Here is a 14079-nt window from a genome sequence, read left to right as displayed (position 1 = left end):
ATAACTAGGCTGTTTCAAAGGCAGGTCCTGAGATGGACGGATCACCGTGGCCTTGGACCCAGGGCTGTAGTCATTCCGGGTACACGGGCCCTCTTGCCTCCGTGACTTATTCATTTTCCCTATAAACCCTCAAATCCCAGCTCCCGTCAACTCCTATCTCCTTACTTACCTTGGAGGGATCAGGGGGCAGGACACCCTCCACAGCAAAGGGGCTACCGGGCACTGGGTGACCGTCGTAGGTGATGTCCACCTTGTAGGGTCCCTCCTCAGGGGGCATGTAGCGCACGGCCTGGGTTTCAGCTCCGCCCCCAGGCTCCAGCTTGCAAGGGATGGGGCGACGGGAGGGTGAAGTCATCCGCACATCCAGGTGCCCTTGACCGCCAGCCCCACGTGTGTTCACAGAGAAGGCCTGTTCTTGCCCCACAGCCACCTCTGCAGAGAGGTCAAGGGGCACAGTGAGCAGAGACTCCGGCCCACCCCACAGCACTTCTCCCTTCCAGGGCGGCTCCTGCCCCACTTACTGCTGTTCAGGCCTTGAACTTTGACTTTGCTGAGGTCCAGTGGGGGTGCCACATTCACCACAAAGGGGCTCTTGGGGACAGGGTCCCCACCGTAGGTCACCGTCACTGCCATGTTGCCCTGTCAGGTACAAGAAGAGGTTAGAACTGGGTGGCTTAGACATGGCCTGGCAACATGCCCTTGGCCGATGTGGACCTCGGGCTCAGAGTGGCACAGCCAGAGAGGATAGGTGCCAGGAAGGGGCCAAGACGACCCAGAAGTGGTCCTAGGAGATCAGCGGAAGGAGATGCAGGACCCTCGTCAACCAGGATGGGTGGGGTGGGGAGGAAGCGGGACACACCTGCTGGACGGCCGTGTACTTGACGGTGTAGGAGTAGTCATGGTTGTCGATGATTTCAAAGTCCCGCACGGCCTCACCCTTGGCAGCCCCGGCAAAGTGCACGTCCAGCTTGGCCTTGCCGGCTCCCTTGGTCAGCACCGTGAAGTGAGTGGGCTTCCCGACTTCCACACCTGGGGAGCCCACCCCAAGACAGCGGTGAGGGCCTGGTGGACACCTAGCATCGATCCCGGCCCAGCCCAGCACCCGCCCAAACGCCTACCCGTGCGGTTCAGCCCAGGGCCCTCAGCCTTGACTTTGCTGGCATCGTGGGATGGGTCCACCTTAATGTGGAAGGGGCTGGCAGGGATCTCCTGGGTGGAAAAAAAAAGATCTGGTCAGGGTAGGCAAAGGTGGCTTCTGAAACAGCCCCTTTGTTCCTTCTGAGGCCCACCGCCCGCACAAAGAAAGTGCTCTGATGGCTGCGCAACTGTCCCCAAAGGACAGGATATGAAGCTGCGGCTTAGGCTTGGAGGCTGCAGGCCACCAGTGACGGCCAGAAGCCAAGGGTAGGGTACCTGGTTGGCAAACAGCACCATAATGGTGTAGCGGCCGGCCCCTGGGGGGGTGTACTTGACTGTGAAGGTGTCATTGTCGTTCTTGATGATGTCAAAGTCGATGTCAGCTTCTGCAGGGCCCACCACTCCGGGAGCACACTTGATGCCGATACTCACGTCACCTGAGGGGAGGCAGGCACAGGGCCATGAGTGGGTTCTTAACGGCCGCCCCCACTTAGCTAGAAGCAGGATCTGGCCAGAGTGCAAGCCCCACCTACCCAGGCCCCGCCCACTCCCCTGACCACAGCCAGGCACACCTTGCCCAGCCTCGCTGCAGTCCACAGTGAAATAGGTAGGCTCGTTGGCCTTGAGGCCCGTCTTCTCCACGCCTGGGCCATACACCTTCACCCGCTCGGGGTGACTGCCTTCTCCCACGTTCACCTGTCGGGAGGAGGTTGATGCTCAGCCCAGGGCCCCTCCCACAGGCCCCATACCCCATCACTACCCGCCCCGGCCTCAGCGGGACCAGCCTCAGCCTCTTTGTGGGTTTTGAGGTGGGGAGTGGAGACAAGGGCCCAGGGACGACCAACATCTCCTGTATGGGGCTCCACCCTCCCTCTGGGACCCCAGGCGGCAGGGGGGCAGGACAGGAGGACACACCCGGAAGGGGCTCTTAGGCACATTGACGCCTCCCCAGGAGATGATGATGGTGTGTTTAATGGGCTTGGTGGGCACGTAGGAGCAGCGGAAGGTGCCGTCGCCATTGGGGATGACCATGATGTTGACAGGGCAGCCATCAGCATCCTGGGGGTGGGGGGGGGGGGGTAACCAAACAAGAGTCTTAAGAACACTCCGGCCTCCTCAGAGCACTGACGCCCTCTGCTGGCCTCAGGCAGCCCTCCTCACCTACTGCCTCAGACCTCAGGCCAGAAGAGCCCAGCGCCACGTGCTGTGGTGGCGGGGAGCACACCCTGGGAGCCATTTGTGTGGCCCAGCCTCCCAACCCAGGCATCTGCAATGTGTTAGCTGGGAAAAGGCTGGGTTAAATCAATGTTTCTAAAATTGAATAGTGAACGTGTTAAAGGAAAATCATCCTCTTGAACCCAAGAGTACATTCATTAACTTCTAGGGATTAGCGGACAGCAGCATGAGAAACGGACTTGGGAAGTCAATGTCATATTCAAATCGTCTTTCAATTGCAAAATTATTAGTACAAAAAAATATACTTTTGGTAAAATATGTTCATAAGGTTATCATCAGAAAACACAACATTTTTAAGTTTCCCATAGTTCTTTTGGATCTGTGAGAGTCAAGCCGGGCCAGTGATGCTACAATTTCCTCTGCCTCTCACCTGCCTCCGCCCTCCCAGGGTTCCTGCCCAGGGCAACGGGGGTAGCAGGACCGGGCAGTGACTTACCTGGGCATACAGGTTCAGGTCTCCCTTGCCAGCAGCACGGGCATCGATGGTGAACTCTGCAGGCTTGTCCACGATGCAGCCAGTGGGCTCCAGGCCCGGCCCAAAGGCCTTCACCTGTGCAGGGGGAGGAGCGGAGGGCCAGGTTGGGGACTGGAGGAGGGCCTGCTCACCCCATCCCGGGCTAGTATGCAGGCCCAAGGACCCCACCTTATCCGGGAAGCAGTCAGGTGCGGCTGGCTGGATGTGGGCAATGAAGGGTGAGTCTCGGATGTCCTCGTCATCGCAGATGACGTGCACGGCGTACTCCCCAGGCTCCGTGGGCCAGTACCGCACATCGCAGGAGCCATCCCCCTTGTCATCACACTCGATCTTGGCCTGTGAGGGCCCCTCGATGGAGAATCCTGGGCGCGATGGAGAGAAGATCAGGGGGTCCAAGAGGCAGCTTGGACACTCGGGCAGGTCTCCTATCGCTCCCTCAGTCACCCCTCCATCCCACTCCGTCTCATCCTGATACTACCCAGCGTTCCCGCCTCCCGTCCCCAGTCACCCCCTGTGTCCCTCCATCGCACCACTCCCCAGCGTTCCCGCTTGCTGCCACCCAGCCACTTACCCAGTGTCCCCACCTCCGTGCCAATGGCCTCCACCACAAAGTCGGCCGACTTCCCCACCTGGCCAGTTTTCAGGCCGGGACCCCAGGCCCGTACCTTCTGCGCTCCTGCCTCTGGGCTCACCTGTACCTCAAAAGGACTGGGCGAAGAGGGATCTGGGGTCAATGCCGGGAAGCACCTCTGCCAGAGGTACCAGTCCTCTCTTCCCTCAGGCAGCCCGTCCTCCCCTCCCCAGCCTGTGAGGCCCCAGACAGGCAGGCCTGGCGGGTGCATGGTGCTTACCTGCGGGGGATGGCGTAGCCGCCCCACGTGATGGTCACCACATACTTCCCAGGCACCACAGGGTGGTACTCACACTCGAACACGCCATCTCCAGCCTCTCGCACTTTCACTGGCTCTTCTGTGCCCTCTGAGGAGACGGGGAGCACACAGGGAGGTGATCACCAGTCTGAGAGCCACAGGTCCTCAATCCCCTCAGGGACCCCGGCACCCGGGCCCAGCCTGAGGGCAGCGTGACTAGTGGGCAGAGCTGAAACTCGGGCAGGGACCACATGCCATCCCTGTGCATGACACCCAGAGTAGCGTGTAGGGTGAAAAGGATCATTTCCAGTTTGCAGGTGAGAAACTGAGGCAAGAGAGGAGACAACATGCCTAAGGTCCCATGGTACCTCTGGGCAGAGTCTCTTCTTGGAGTCTCTCCGGGGCGGGGCATGGTGCTCGTTGTCACTGCCCTCAGGAAGCCAGAACCATGGGCCATATTTCCTCCCTGCTCTCCCACCCCCCAGTCCTGGGCCCCGGCACTCACTTGGCCCTTTGACTGTGACCTTGAGCTCCCCGCTGCCGGCACCCTTAGTGAACACCTTGAAATCAGCCACCTCTTTCACACGCACACCCTTGGGCTGTAGGCCCCGCCCAGAGGCACGGCAGGCATTAGGGTTACAGGCTGGGGGTTGGAAGGAGAAGATTAGGGGTGCTGAGGGGCTGGAGACAGAGCCTCAGCCCCTCACCACTCATTTCCCACCTCACTGGACATAGTCTTCCTGACCCTCACAGGCACAGGCTATGGCCTCATGCAGTCCTCCCCCGTGCTCCCCAGGGCCCCCGACACAACTGGGGCCCTTGGGAGCCATGCTGGACGAGGAGCCGGCTACAAGAAACCCTCCCTGCTGGGCTTCTCAGAGTCAGTGTCACTTGGGACACAGACATGGCAGAGCCTGGGCAGAGAGTGGGGCAAAGAGAGATAGGGGAAGGCCCCAAACCACCCAAAGCCACCCACCCAGAGCCATCTGAGCCTTCTCAGGCAGAGCCACCATAGCAGCTTTAGGACTAGGTCATGCCATAAAACACTAAGCGAGGCCACAGAACGAGATATTCAACATAACATGAAGCTTTCTGCAGGTCACAGGCAATGCATGGAAATCAGCCTGCCACAGAACACTACCAGTGGCAATGAACCCAGACCTTGCTACTGAACACAGGCCAAAGAAGAGTGATCTCAGACTGCCACGGAACACATAAAATGGCATAGGACCCAACGGGATGCCACAAAACAGGCAAGGACGTATAATCCAGGCCTACCACAGGACACAGGCAATGGCACAGAACCTGGGGCCCGTCACAGAATGCCACGGAAGGGGGGCAATTCCACACTGCCTGGGCCATTCCACACAGCACAGGTGAGGCCAGTCAGCTGTGGCCATGCTGGCCCCACCTCCCCTGGACAGTACTAACGTGGCACCACTTTCTTGGCCTGGTGGATGATGGGCACGGAGGGGACGTGTGACGGCAAGGGCTCTGAGCGGCAGGGAGAGAACCAAGTGGCGGGAGTCACCACCCGAGGGCCTGGGGTATGGGTGCCCATCACATATGCCCCCACAACCCTTGCAAGGTGGCACCTGTCTGTATACTTTGCTGTGGTCTCTGGACCCTCCCTGGGATAGTAAGTGGAGAGATGACCAGGATGAGATCTCTCCAGAGCTACCCCCTGCCCCCGCCCCATGGATATTCTACCTATTTTAACGCCGGCTCCCCTCCCACCCCTGGATTTAGTGGTTCGTTTCCCATAAACCCTCAGCCCCGGAATTTGGTGGCAATTCTCTCTGTGTCCTGGGAGTCAGGGAGGGTGACTGTGGGGCTGGGTGAAGGGCCTTTTACCTTCAGCTACATGGACGGGGAAAGGACTGCGGGTGATGGGGGCACCAGCGAAGGCCACATGCACCGTGTGGGGCCCCTCCATCACAGGCCTGTACGTGCATCGGAACGTGCTGTCGCCCTTGTCCTCCAGGGCCACCTCCACTGTGTCCCGCCGGCCCTGCGGGTCCACGATCACCACGGCAACATCACCAGTGCCAGCCCCTGCCGTGCACAAAAAACTGTCAGCAACCCCCTCTCTGGACACAAACAGCTGCTCGGGGCTCCCTCACTCTGGGACCACCCACCCTCTGGCTGAGACCCTGCCCCTGTCCCCCATCCACATCACCCCATGTAGTCATGCGCTGCCCGCCTGACATCCCCCTAGGGCCCATCCTTACCCGCAGTATAGATGTCAAAGTACGTGGGTTTGTTGGCCACATTGCCCACAGGCTCCAGGCCAGGGCCACGGGCTGACACCTTGTTGGCATCTCCCAGAGCCATGCCCACGTTCACCTCAAAGGGACTGCGTTCGATATTCTGGCCAGCAAAGAGCACAGTCACCTGCAGGTCAGGGGCCAAATGTTAGCCTCTCGGGGAAAGCAGTTCTTTTGAGAGGGGGTGGATGGGCAGGGCGGAACCGAGGCTGGGGAGAGGTGGGCTGCTGGGCATGCTGGGGTGGGCTGCGAGCTGAGAGAGGGCTCCACGACGACAGAGCTAAGGACGTGAGCGGGATGGGGAGGGTCGGCAGGGAGATACCTTGTGCAACCCCGCAACCTTGGGCACATAGGAGACAGCATAGGTGCGGTTCTTGTCATTGTTGGGAACCACTTTGGCCTATTGGGAAGGGAAAAGACCGGAAGTCACAGAGGCTGCAGCCCCTCCTGACCCCACAGTGCCTGGCAGCACCCACGGTGATGCTTCCCCCAGAACCCGGCCTAGTAGTTAATTCTGGCAGCCATCTCCAGGCCAGTCCTGCTAGCAGCCCGTGGTCTCTGGTTCAAAGCCCATGCCATTCCCTCTCGTCCTCAGCAGCTCTCCATACCTCCTCGGTGTGGCCCTCAGGGTCCTCAATGTAGACCAGCACCTCGCCCACGCCGGCATCCACCGTCTGCACGGTGAAGTGGGCAGGCTGTAGCACAGTGTTGCCGTGGGGCTCGATGCCTGAGGGACAGACGGCAGAGCCAGGTTACTTAGGAAGACCCATCCTAGGATGGACCCAACTGCCCAGGGAAGACCGGCAGGGACTCGACACGTACCAGGCCCGTAGGCGATGGCCTTCTTGGGGTTCAGCTGTTTAGAGCGAACAGGGGCACCAGGTTTGAGTTTGGCCTTGGGGAACTGGGACAGGTAGGTCATGACAGAATGCTCATCCACGTTGGGGTCCACAATCTCCTCGGGGGCAATCACCTGCCACAGGGAAGAAGGGAGTTACAGGGTGCCCTCTACCCAGTGACCTCGGTGCTCTCCCCCCTCTTGACCGGGCATCCTCATAGACCCAACCCCCGTCCTGGCCCTCCTGGCCCCCTACTCTCCCCCACCCTCTTTGTTCGTGTACCTGGGGCACCCCGAGCCAGTCGTCCGCCTGCTGCATGGCCTCCCGGGCGTTCTCCACAGGCTGGTTGGGGTCCCAGGCTTCCCAGTCAGGGCACAGGCCTAGAGAGATGGTAGAGGGAGACGATGAGTAGGGGAAGGCAGCCAGTCAGAATGCAGAGCATCTGCTCACCCGACACCCTCACAGGCTGCGGGGTCACGCCCGCTGGCGCGCAGCTCTGGGCCCCTGACCAGCCAGGTTCTTGCTGCCCCCCTACGTTACGGACCATCGCTGGGATGCCCATCGCCATTGGGAGGCGCGGCAGCCCTCCCTAGCACCAACAATGAGGCCTTTCTGCCCTGGCTGACGCAGCCTGGCACCAGCCCTGCCAGTCAGCCTTCTGCCGGCCCAGGCCCCAGCGCAGACCCTGTCAGGACAGCCCCCCCCCCAGTCCTTCCCGCCTCACTCCTGCTGCCTCGGGGCAGCAGGTTCCACCCTGCACGTGCTTCTGACGCCATCCTCTACAAGGTCTCCTCACAGCCTCCCTCAAGTCCTAGAGCTCCAAACACTTCCCACGTCAGCCTTAGAGCCTAAGACACCCTCTCCTTCCTCATTACCCACTTGGGGAAACTGAGGCACATAAGGGCATGTTATGAGAGGATAGGTTCTCCTCTGTGGCCACCCAAAACACAGCCCTCCTAATGGGAAGAATGCTGAGGCAGCTCCAGATCACTCCTGTCAAGGGGTGCAAAGGTCAGGGGGTGCCTGGTCCAGGCCAGAGCTGGAGGAGGGGTGATGCTCACTGGCTGGGAGGGGGCCGGCTCAAAGGCTGGAATCCATGACCGGCCGGAACAGCTGAGCTCACTTCTGGCGGCCTCACCAGCTGTGGGCAATGGCTCAGCAGCTGGGAATGCTTCCCAGGCGGCTGGTGCCCCCGCCTCCCACCCCCTGCTCCCCAGCTGACCCCAGACTGGGGAGGATTCTCCCAAGGGGCCATGGCTCCCCAGAGGCAGAGCTGACCGACCCGGATTAGAAGGCGATCTATCTTCTTGGGAGGTGATGGTCAGAAAGGGAGATGCATATAGGGCAGGGCTCTAGCCAGTCATGGCCTCAGTCTTCTCATGGGCCCTGACTGCCCCCCCCCCACCTGACCAGGCCAGGGCCTACGTTTGAGAGGACAGTATTGGGCCACCTGTCACTGGACAGCAGCACACCAGCCTCAGTCCCTCCTCAAACCTCTCCCAGAGCCTCACAAAGAAGAACCTTCTCAGGGTCTGACTTCTGGGCTTCTTGCTACAAGTCCTACCATGTTTCCTTTCTCTCAGCTCAGCAGAAATGGTACCCGTATGGCAAAGTAGGACACTCATGGAGCAGGAAGTTGAAACCTTGGGCTCAAGTTCAGTTCTGCCACAGATAAACTGTGTGATCTTGGACAAATCACTGGCCCTCTCTGGACCTCATTGCCCTTGTCTGTAAAATGAGGAATTCTGAACCTTTCGCTGCAAGCTGCAGTATCTGTCACACCCGCAGGAAGGGCCTGTCACCAGCAATGACTCTCAGTTGGAGCAGAGGGCAAGCCCCACAGGCCGTCCTGATCCCCCAGCCCAGAGATATGCATTCTGACAGCCACAGCCCTCAGCACCACCAGCGAAGGGCTCCAAGATGGGCCCACTGGTCCACTTACCAGGGGCACAGTTGTCCACCAGGGCGCCCAGAGCTTTGCCATCCTGCCAGTCACGGTTGAAGTTAGTGATGGGCAGCTGGGGCACCTTGTTCTGGATCCAGCCGAGCAGACGCTGCTTGGGCGTCTGCTTGCGGGCGTCCTCGTCCTCCTCATCTTCCCACATGGGCATGGAGATGGAGTAGTGTAGGATCAGCGTCCAGATCAGACCCAGGATCAGCTTCAGGTTCCCATCCACAATGGCCTTGCTGTCTGCAGAGTGGAGGGGACACGCTGGGCTCAGCGAGGGGGCTGCCCTCCACAGCTCAGCTCACGAGGCAGCTGCTAGAGCAGAGGGGGTCAGGCCTCCCGCTTTCGGAACCTGCCCCCTTCTCTGCCTACCGGATTCTCACCCTCCAGCAAGGCCAAGGCCGCGCCCAGAGGCCTAACGTTTTGGGTCTGCCTACAGCGTGCCCCATGGCAGGTACTTACACCTGTGGAACAGCGCGTGCATGGGCCTCCATCCGGCTACAGGCCCCCTGGCGATCATCCGGGATTGTAAGCCTCTCCGGGGGGGGGGGGGGGGGGGCTGCGCCGTTTTCATTTTTTAAGTTTTACTGAGGTATGCCTGACACACAAGCTGCACGTATTAAACTGGACAAGCTTTGACAACATGTATGTGCCTATAACGCCATCACCACAAGTCATAAACCTATCCACCTCTCCCCAGATTTCCTTGCACGTACCCCTTTGTGGTCCCTCCGCCTGCCCTTCCTTGTCCCCCTTTCCAGGCAACAACTGGTTTGCCCTTGGTTACTATGGATTAGTTTGCATTTTCTACAGATTTATACAAATGGAATCATATAGTAAGTACTCTTTGGTTTCTTTCACAGTAGACACTATTTCTCTACACTCAGAGCCTAGGACTTAGTAGGATCTCAGTAAATACTAGTTGAATGAATATTAAAAAAACTGAAATTAGAGAGGAATTAGAACTAACCTGGTTCCAGCCGAATTCTCCTCTTGAACACCATAAAAGGCTTTTGGAACAAAGTTCGGGGAAGGGGAGGGAGAGGGGGGTATAGTGCATGCTTGGGTAAGGCTTGAAAATCATGTTTTCAAATGCTGGGGCCAGTGGGATTTCACATGAGCCAGGAGGAATGTCACCCGTGTGGACTCAAGTCTCAGGAGCTGAGACTCTTCACCCATCCCCACCTTGGAGGAATACTAGGGACCAGAATCGCTTCCTCAAGATTCGGGAGACCTCGTTCTCCTTCAACAGCCAGAGTGAAATATCCAGGAGCCGGGATGGACTACAGTATGAGTCTTTGGAAGCCAGCTTATTTGTAAAGGGCAATGCAGGCCTGAAATCCATCAGCTTCCCTGAACACTACTTTTAGGAGGTTGGGAGGGGGGGACAGAAGATTCAGCCTTGTTTACTGGCGTTGCCTGAGAGATGGGAGAGGGTGGGGCTGGAGGCGCACCCCCCCACACACACACACACCCCTTACACAACCTTTCCTCCTCCCCTAGATCTTGGGAGAAAACAGTCCGGAGACCAAAGGCCTGGGGAACCCCAGCATCCCCCACCCCATCCCCACCAGCCCCCAGGAGGGGGAATCGCAGCCTCTCTATCCCTCTGGCCTCCAGCTCTGGCCCCCTTGGCTCCCCCACCCTTTCACTGATTCATCCTTCCTTCCCCGGCAGCTCCCCAGCCCGCCCCCTCTCCCCCTGGCTCTGCTGCAGCACAAAGGTTTGGCAGCTTTCAGATTCCATGACACAACTCACTCCCGGCCTCCCGGTGCTTCAGGGCGCTCTCTCAAACACACAGGCCGCCATACTCTCACACAGTCTTGACACCCAGTGCCCCAAGGCCTCTCACCACCCCGACAGCCTCCAAAGCCAGTGCTCACACACCCAGAAGAGCTTCTTGCAAACCGGGGGGGGGGGGGTGGGGGGGTGGGGGGTGGCCAGATTCGCGGGAGGGAGGCCTTGCGGCTGCTGGGGTTGGAGAGGGTGTCATTCATATTTGCCGCAAGGAGAAGTCTCTCCCCAGTGACTGGCCCTGGGCCAGACAGCAAGTGGTCCACTGCAGCTTGGGGCAGGAGAGGGACCTAGAGTCCTGCTCCGGAGCAATGACCTTCCTCTCCAGACCCATTCCTGCCCCAGGCCAGGCAGAAAAGGGGAGCTCAGGCTTCCTCCCTCCCACCCTGAGCCACCACTTCTTCTCCAGCCTGGGGACACCCCCAAAGGGGTGGGAAGAGCCCTACAGCCAGACCCTGAGGCCACCCCAGGCCTCAGGGGTGGGGAAGGAGAGAGGGCCCTGGCGAGGGAGGTGCCGGCACAGCTGCTGCCCCCCTCTGGCCCCTCCCTCAGCTGTTGGCTCTAGAAGGAGTAGCAACTGGGGAACAGCTGCGGCACAGAGCTGCCTCATTAGGCCTCTTTGTTTGGAGGGGCTGAGGGGCTGGTGGGGGCCGGGTTGGGGTGCTGGGGTAAGGGCACACAGCTCCTTCAACCCCGGGCTGAGCACCCCGTTCTTTAGCTGGACTTCCCAGCCCCCAGCCCCCACCCCATTCCTGGAAAGGGAAGTGGGGAGTCTTTGTTGACCCCCTCCCTGGTGCCCAGATGCTCCATCGAAATCCTGAGATAAGGTCCAGAGGAGGCCCCCCCCCCCCCACCACCGCAGCCCCTTCCCACCACTGATCGGGCCAGAGGGAACCAGAGGAAGCAGAAAGCCGCCCCTGGTGGGGAATCCCTTGACATCTCCTCAGGGTCGAGCAGCCCCGCCCCCTGTGCCCCCTCCCTCCGCCCTCAGCCTCAGGCCCGGCCCCAAATTGCTGACAGCTTATCTCATCAGCACGAGTGAGCCACTTGGCCCAAATGGGGAACAGTTCCCCTTCCTCTCAGCGGGAACCCAGGAGCGTCCCTCCCGCCCCCAAACCATCTTTTCCTTCCTCCCCCTCTACTCTGAGCCGGCCCCTCCGCTGTTGAGCCAAGGGGCCCGGAGCCAGGCACCGCCATGGGGGAGGGGAGAGGTGCGCTCAGGAAGGATGAGGCCTGGAGAGGGGCCGGTGGCCCCCGAAGCGGGGAGGGGAGAGGAAGGCTGAGCAGTTTCCTATAAAGTCCTGGTGAGGCCGCAGGCCCTCCTCTTGAGACCCCACCTGGGACCGTCAGTCTGTCGGTCAAACCTCAGCATGCAGGGGGATGACAGCCCCAGGACTGACTTGTCTCTGATTCCCCCACACAAATCCTCCGACCAACCCCCCACCAACACACACACTCTGTAGCCCTCACCCCACTACACACACCAGGGTCCCCTCCCCCACCCCTGTCCTCAGGCTTGTCCTTCTGGAAAGCTCAGAGACATCTGCTGTGTCACGGAGGCAGGGCTATTTCCAGGCCAGAGCGGGTGGGGTGGGGGGGCAGTATTGGGGCAGGAGGGGTAAGGCCTAGAGAGGGGACTGGACAGGGCAAAGGGCCCCGGACTGACTTCAGCTGCTAATTCAGGAGGCCTAGAGATGCCCTGAGGGAGAGTGGGGGTGGACAGATATTCAATTATCTTTGGGGTAGCCTGGTGGGGGAAGGCATCGGACCCCATGTGAAACTCTTCTCCTGGGGCTTTGGGGTGCACCCCAAGGGGCCCTTTCCTGTAAATCACAGCAAGACTCTTAAGAGCTCACCACTGGGGTAGGGGGTCTTCCCTAGGCCCCCAGCCAGCAGGGAGGACTGCAGGGCTGTGAGGGGAGGAGCAGCCTCTGACCACTCAGAGCCCACCCTCAGCTCCCCCAGCTCCCAAGCCTGGAGCGCTTCCCCACCCCCACCAGCACTGATACACCTTCCAAATCTGGTTACACTCAATGACTTCCTCCCTTCTACAGGCCTTCCCCTCCCTCCTCTCAACCCAGACAGTTAGCTGCAGCCAATCCAGTCCTAGGGAGTGGGCTGGGGCCTGGCATGGACTTAGGGGAGCACCCTCCTGCGCAGGCTAAAGCAGGAGGTGGATAGGCAGGGGTTAAGGTTTTCTGCCCTCTCTTAGTGCCTTTTTAGGTTTCTGAGGCTGGGCCCTGCCTGCCCTGGCCCAGGGGCCTGAACCCAGCTGCTAAGCACAGGCCTGTGGAACCCGCCTGCCCCCCCCACCCCCCATGCCTGCCTAGCCACCAGCTTCCCTGACCTGCCTTCAGCCTGCTTCTCCCCCATGGACGTGCTGGGAGGCAAAGAAGCTCTTTGCTTTGTTTAGGGAGTAAATGCCCCCCAGGAATCAGTAATGGGCACCCTGTCTTCTCAAGCATGGGCTGGGATGGCCCCATGGCAAGAAAGGGGACAATGAGTAGAGGCGGGTTGATGGGAGTGTGTGCCGGGAGGCTGAGCTGGACGACTTAGAAACGGTAAGGTGTGGACTCCCCTGGGGAACCCCAATATTCCGCTGAAGGGACAGAGGGGTATGAAGGCACTGCCCATATGGCCTGCATCGATGGCAGGAGAGCAGGGGCCAGGGCCCTCTCCCTGGGCCAGGGGGCCACTCTCTGTCCTATCTCAGCTCCCGGCACCCACCCAGCACCTGTGTCCGCCGCCCCCAGGGGCCAGCCCTTTCTTGGGGCACTTCCCCCTCCCCGCTGGGTCCGTGCACTGCTCGCCCGCACTGACCGATGGACACGAGCTTGATGTGCTCGCGCTCCAGGAACTCGAGGGCCACGGACACGTTCTCCAGCTTCATCTGGCGGAAGTTGGGGCGCGGGTGGAACTTGCGATACATGCGCTTCTGGCTGAGCACCTCGAGCAGCGCGATGAGGCGCAGCCCGTCGCTGAGGTCTCGCTGCAGGTCGGTCAGGCGCTTGCCCACACACTTCAGGTGCTCGTTGCACCAGCGCGTGAACGTGTTCTGCTGGATCTTCTTCCACGGCGCGTCCTCCGCCAGGTCCTTCTCCGTGGACGGCATGTCGTCCACCTCGTCGCCCAGGCCGAGGCCGGCGGCCTCTGAGTAGCTGCTGTTGTTCATCATGCTGGCGCGGGCTGGGGCGGGGGCTGCTCTGCCTGCTGGGCTCGGGCTGGGCTCGGGCTGGGGCTGGGGCGCTGTCGGGGCGCTGTCGGGGTGCTGTCGGGGTGCGACCGCGGGACTCGCAGCTCTGCGCTGCGCTGCTCTCAACTTGTCTCGCGCCCTGGCTGGTGGGACTCGGCTGGCCTCCTCGGCTCCTCGGCCGCGCTCTCTCTCTCTGTCTCTCTCTCTCTCCCTCCGGGGGCGGAGCAGTGCTCGGGAAGTGCGGGCCGGGCCGGGGCGGGGGGTTTAAGAAGCCCCTGGGGCCGCGCCCCCCCCACGCCGCGCTTGCGGCCCCCGAGTCCA

General features: G+C 60.6%; 1 protein-coding gene and 1 long non-coding RNA gene across 10 annotated transcripts in view; one reads left to right on the top strand and one right to left on the bottom strand.

The window, feature by feature from the left end:
- LOC123606840 overlaps positions 1-5499 on the top strand; it is a 7780-nt gene extending 2281 nt beyond the window's left edge. Inside the window, exon 2 of the long non-coding RNA XR_006716520.1 lies at positions 4816-5499. This is a non-coding gene — a long non-coding RNA (uncharacterized LOC123606840). The remainder of the gene's footprint in view (positions 1-4815) is intronic.
- FLNC (filamin C) overlaps positions 1-14079 on the bottom strand; it is a 27632-nt gene extending 13553 nt beyond the window's left edge. For 3 of the 9 annotated variants that reach the window (XM_045495567.1, XM_045495569.1, XM_045495570.1), the window contains exons 1-20: positions 13386-14077; positions 8766-9014; positions 7106-7203; positions 6807-6957; positions 6593-6711; positions 6307-6384; positions 5949-6111; positions 5572-5772; positions 4223-4360; positions 3700-3826; positions 3420-3556; positions 3017-3210; positions 2810-2923; positions 2053-2196; positions 1710-1833; positions 1414-1574; positions 1119-1209; positions 860-1029; positions 522-639; positions 170-432 (exon numbers count right to left, since the gene is read on the bottom strand). In XM_045495567.1, the coding sequence (XP_045351523.1) occupies positions 170-432; positions 522-639; positions 860-1029; positions 1119-1209; positions 1414-1574; positions 1710-1833; positions 2053-2196; positions 2810-2923; positions 3017-3210; positions 3420-3556; positions 3700-3826; positions 4223-4360; positions 5572-5772; positions 5949-6111; positions 6307-6384; positions 6593-6711; positions 6807-6957; positions 7106-7203; positions 8766-9014; positions 13386-13740 (3195 nt within the window). In that variant the 5' untranslated portion in view covers positions 13741-14077. Of the gene's footprint in view, positions 1-169; positions 433-521; positions 640-859; positions 1030-1118; positions 1210-1413; positions 1575-1709; positions 1834-2052; positions 2197-2809; positions 2924-3016; positions 3211-3419; positions 3557-3699; positions 3827-4222; positions 4361-5148; positions 5212-5571; positions 5773-5948; positions 6112-6306; positions 6385-6592; positions 6712-6806; positions 6958-7105; positions 7204-8765; positions 9015-13385 lie in introns of all 9 variants that reach the window. The other 6 variants (XM_045495565.1, XM_045495564.1, XM_045495562.1 and 3 more) reach the window with 4 other exon arrangements.

Source organism: Leopardus geoffroyi, chromosome A2, assembly GCF_018350155.1.
Source record: "Leopardus geoffroyi isolate Oge1 chromosome A2, O.geoffroyi_Oge1_pat1.0, whole genome shotgun sequence".
Taxonomy (NCBI): domain Eukaryota; kingdom Metazoa; phylum Chordata; class Mammalia; order Carnivora; family Felidae; genus Leopardus; species Leopardus geoffroyi.
The sequence above is the reverse complement of the archived record's forward strand: the minus strand, read 5'-3'. Positions and strand labels throughout refer to the sequence as shown.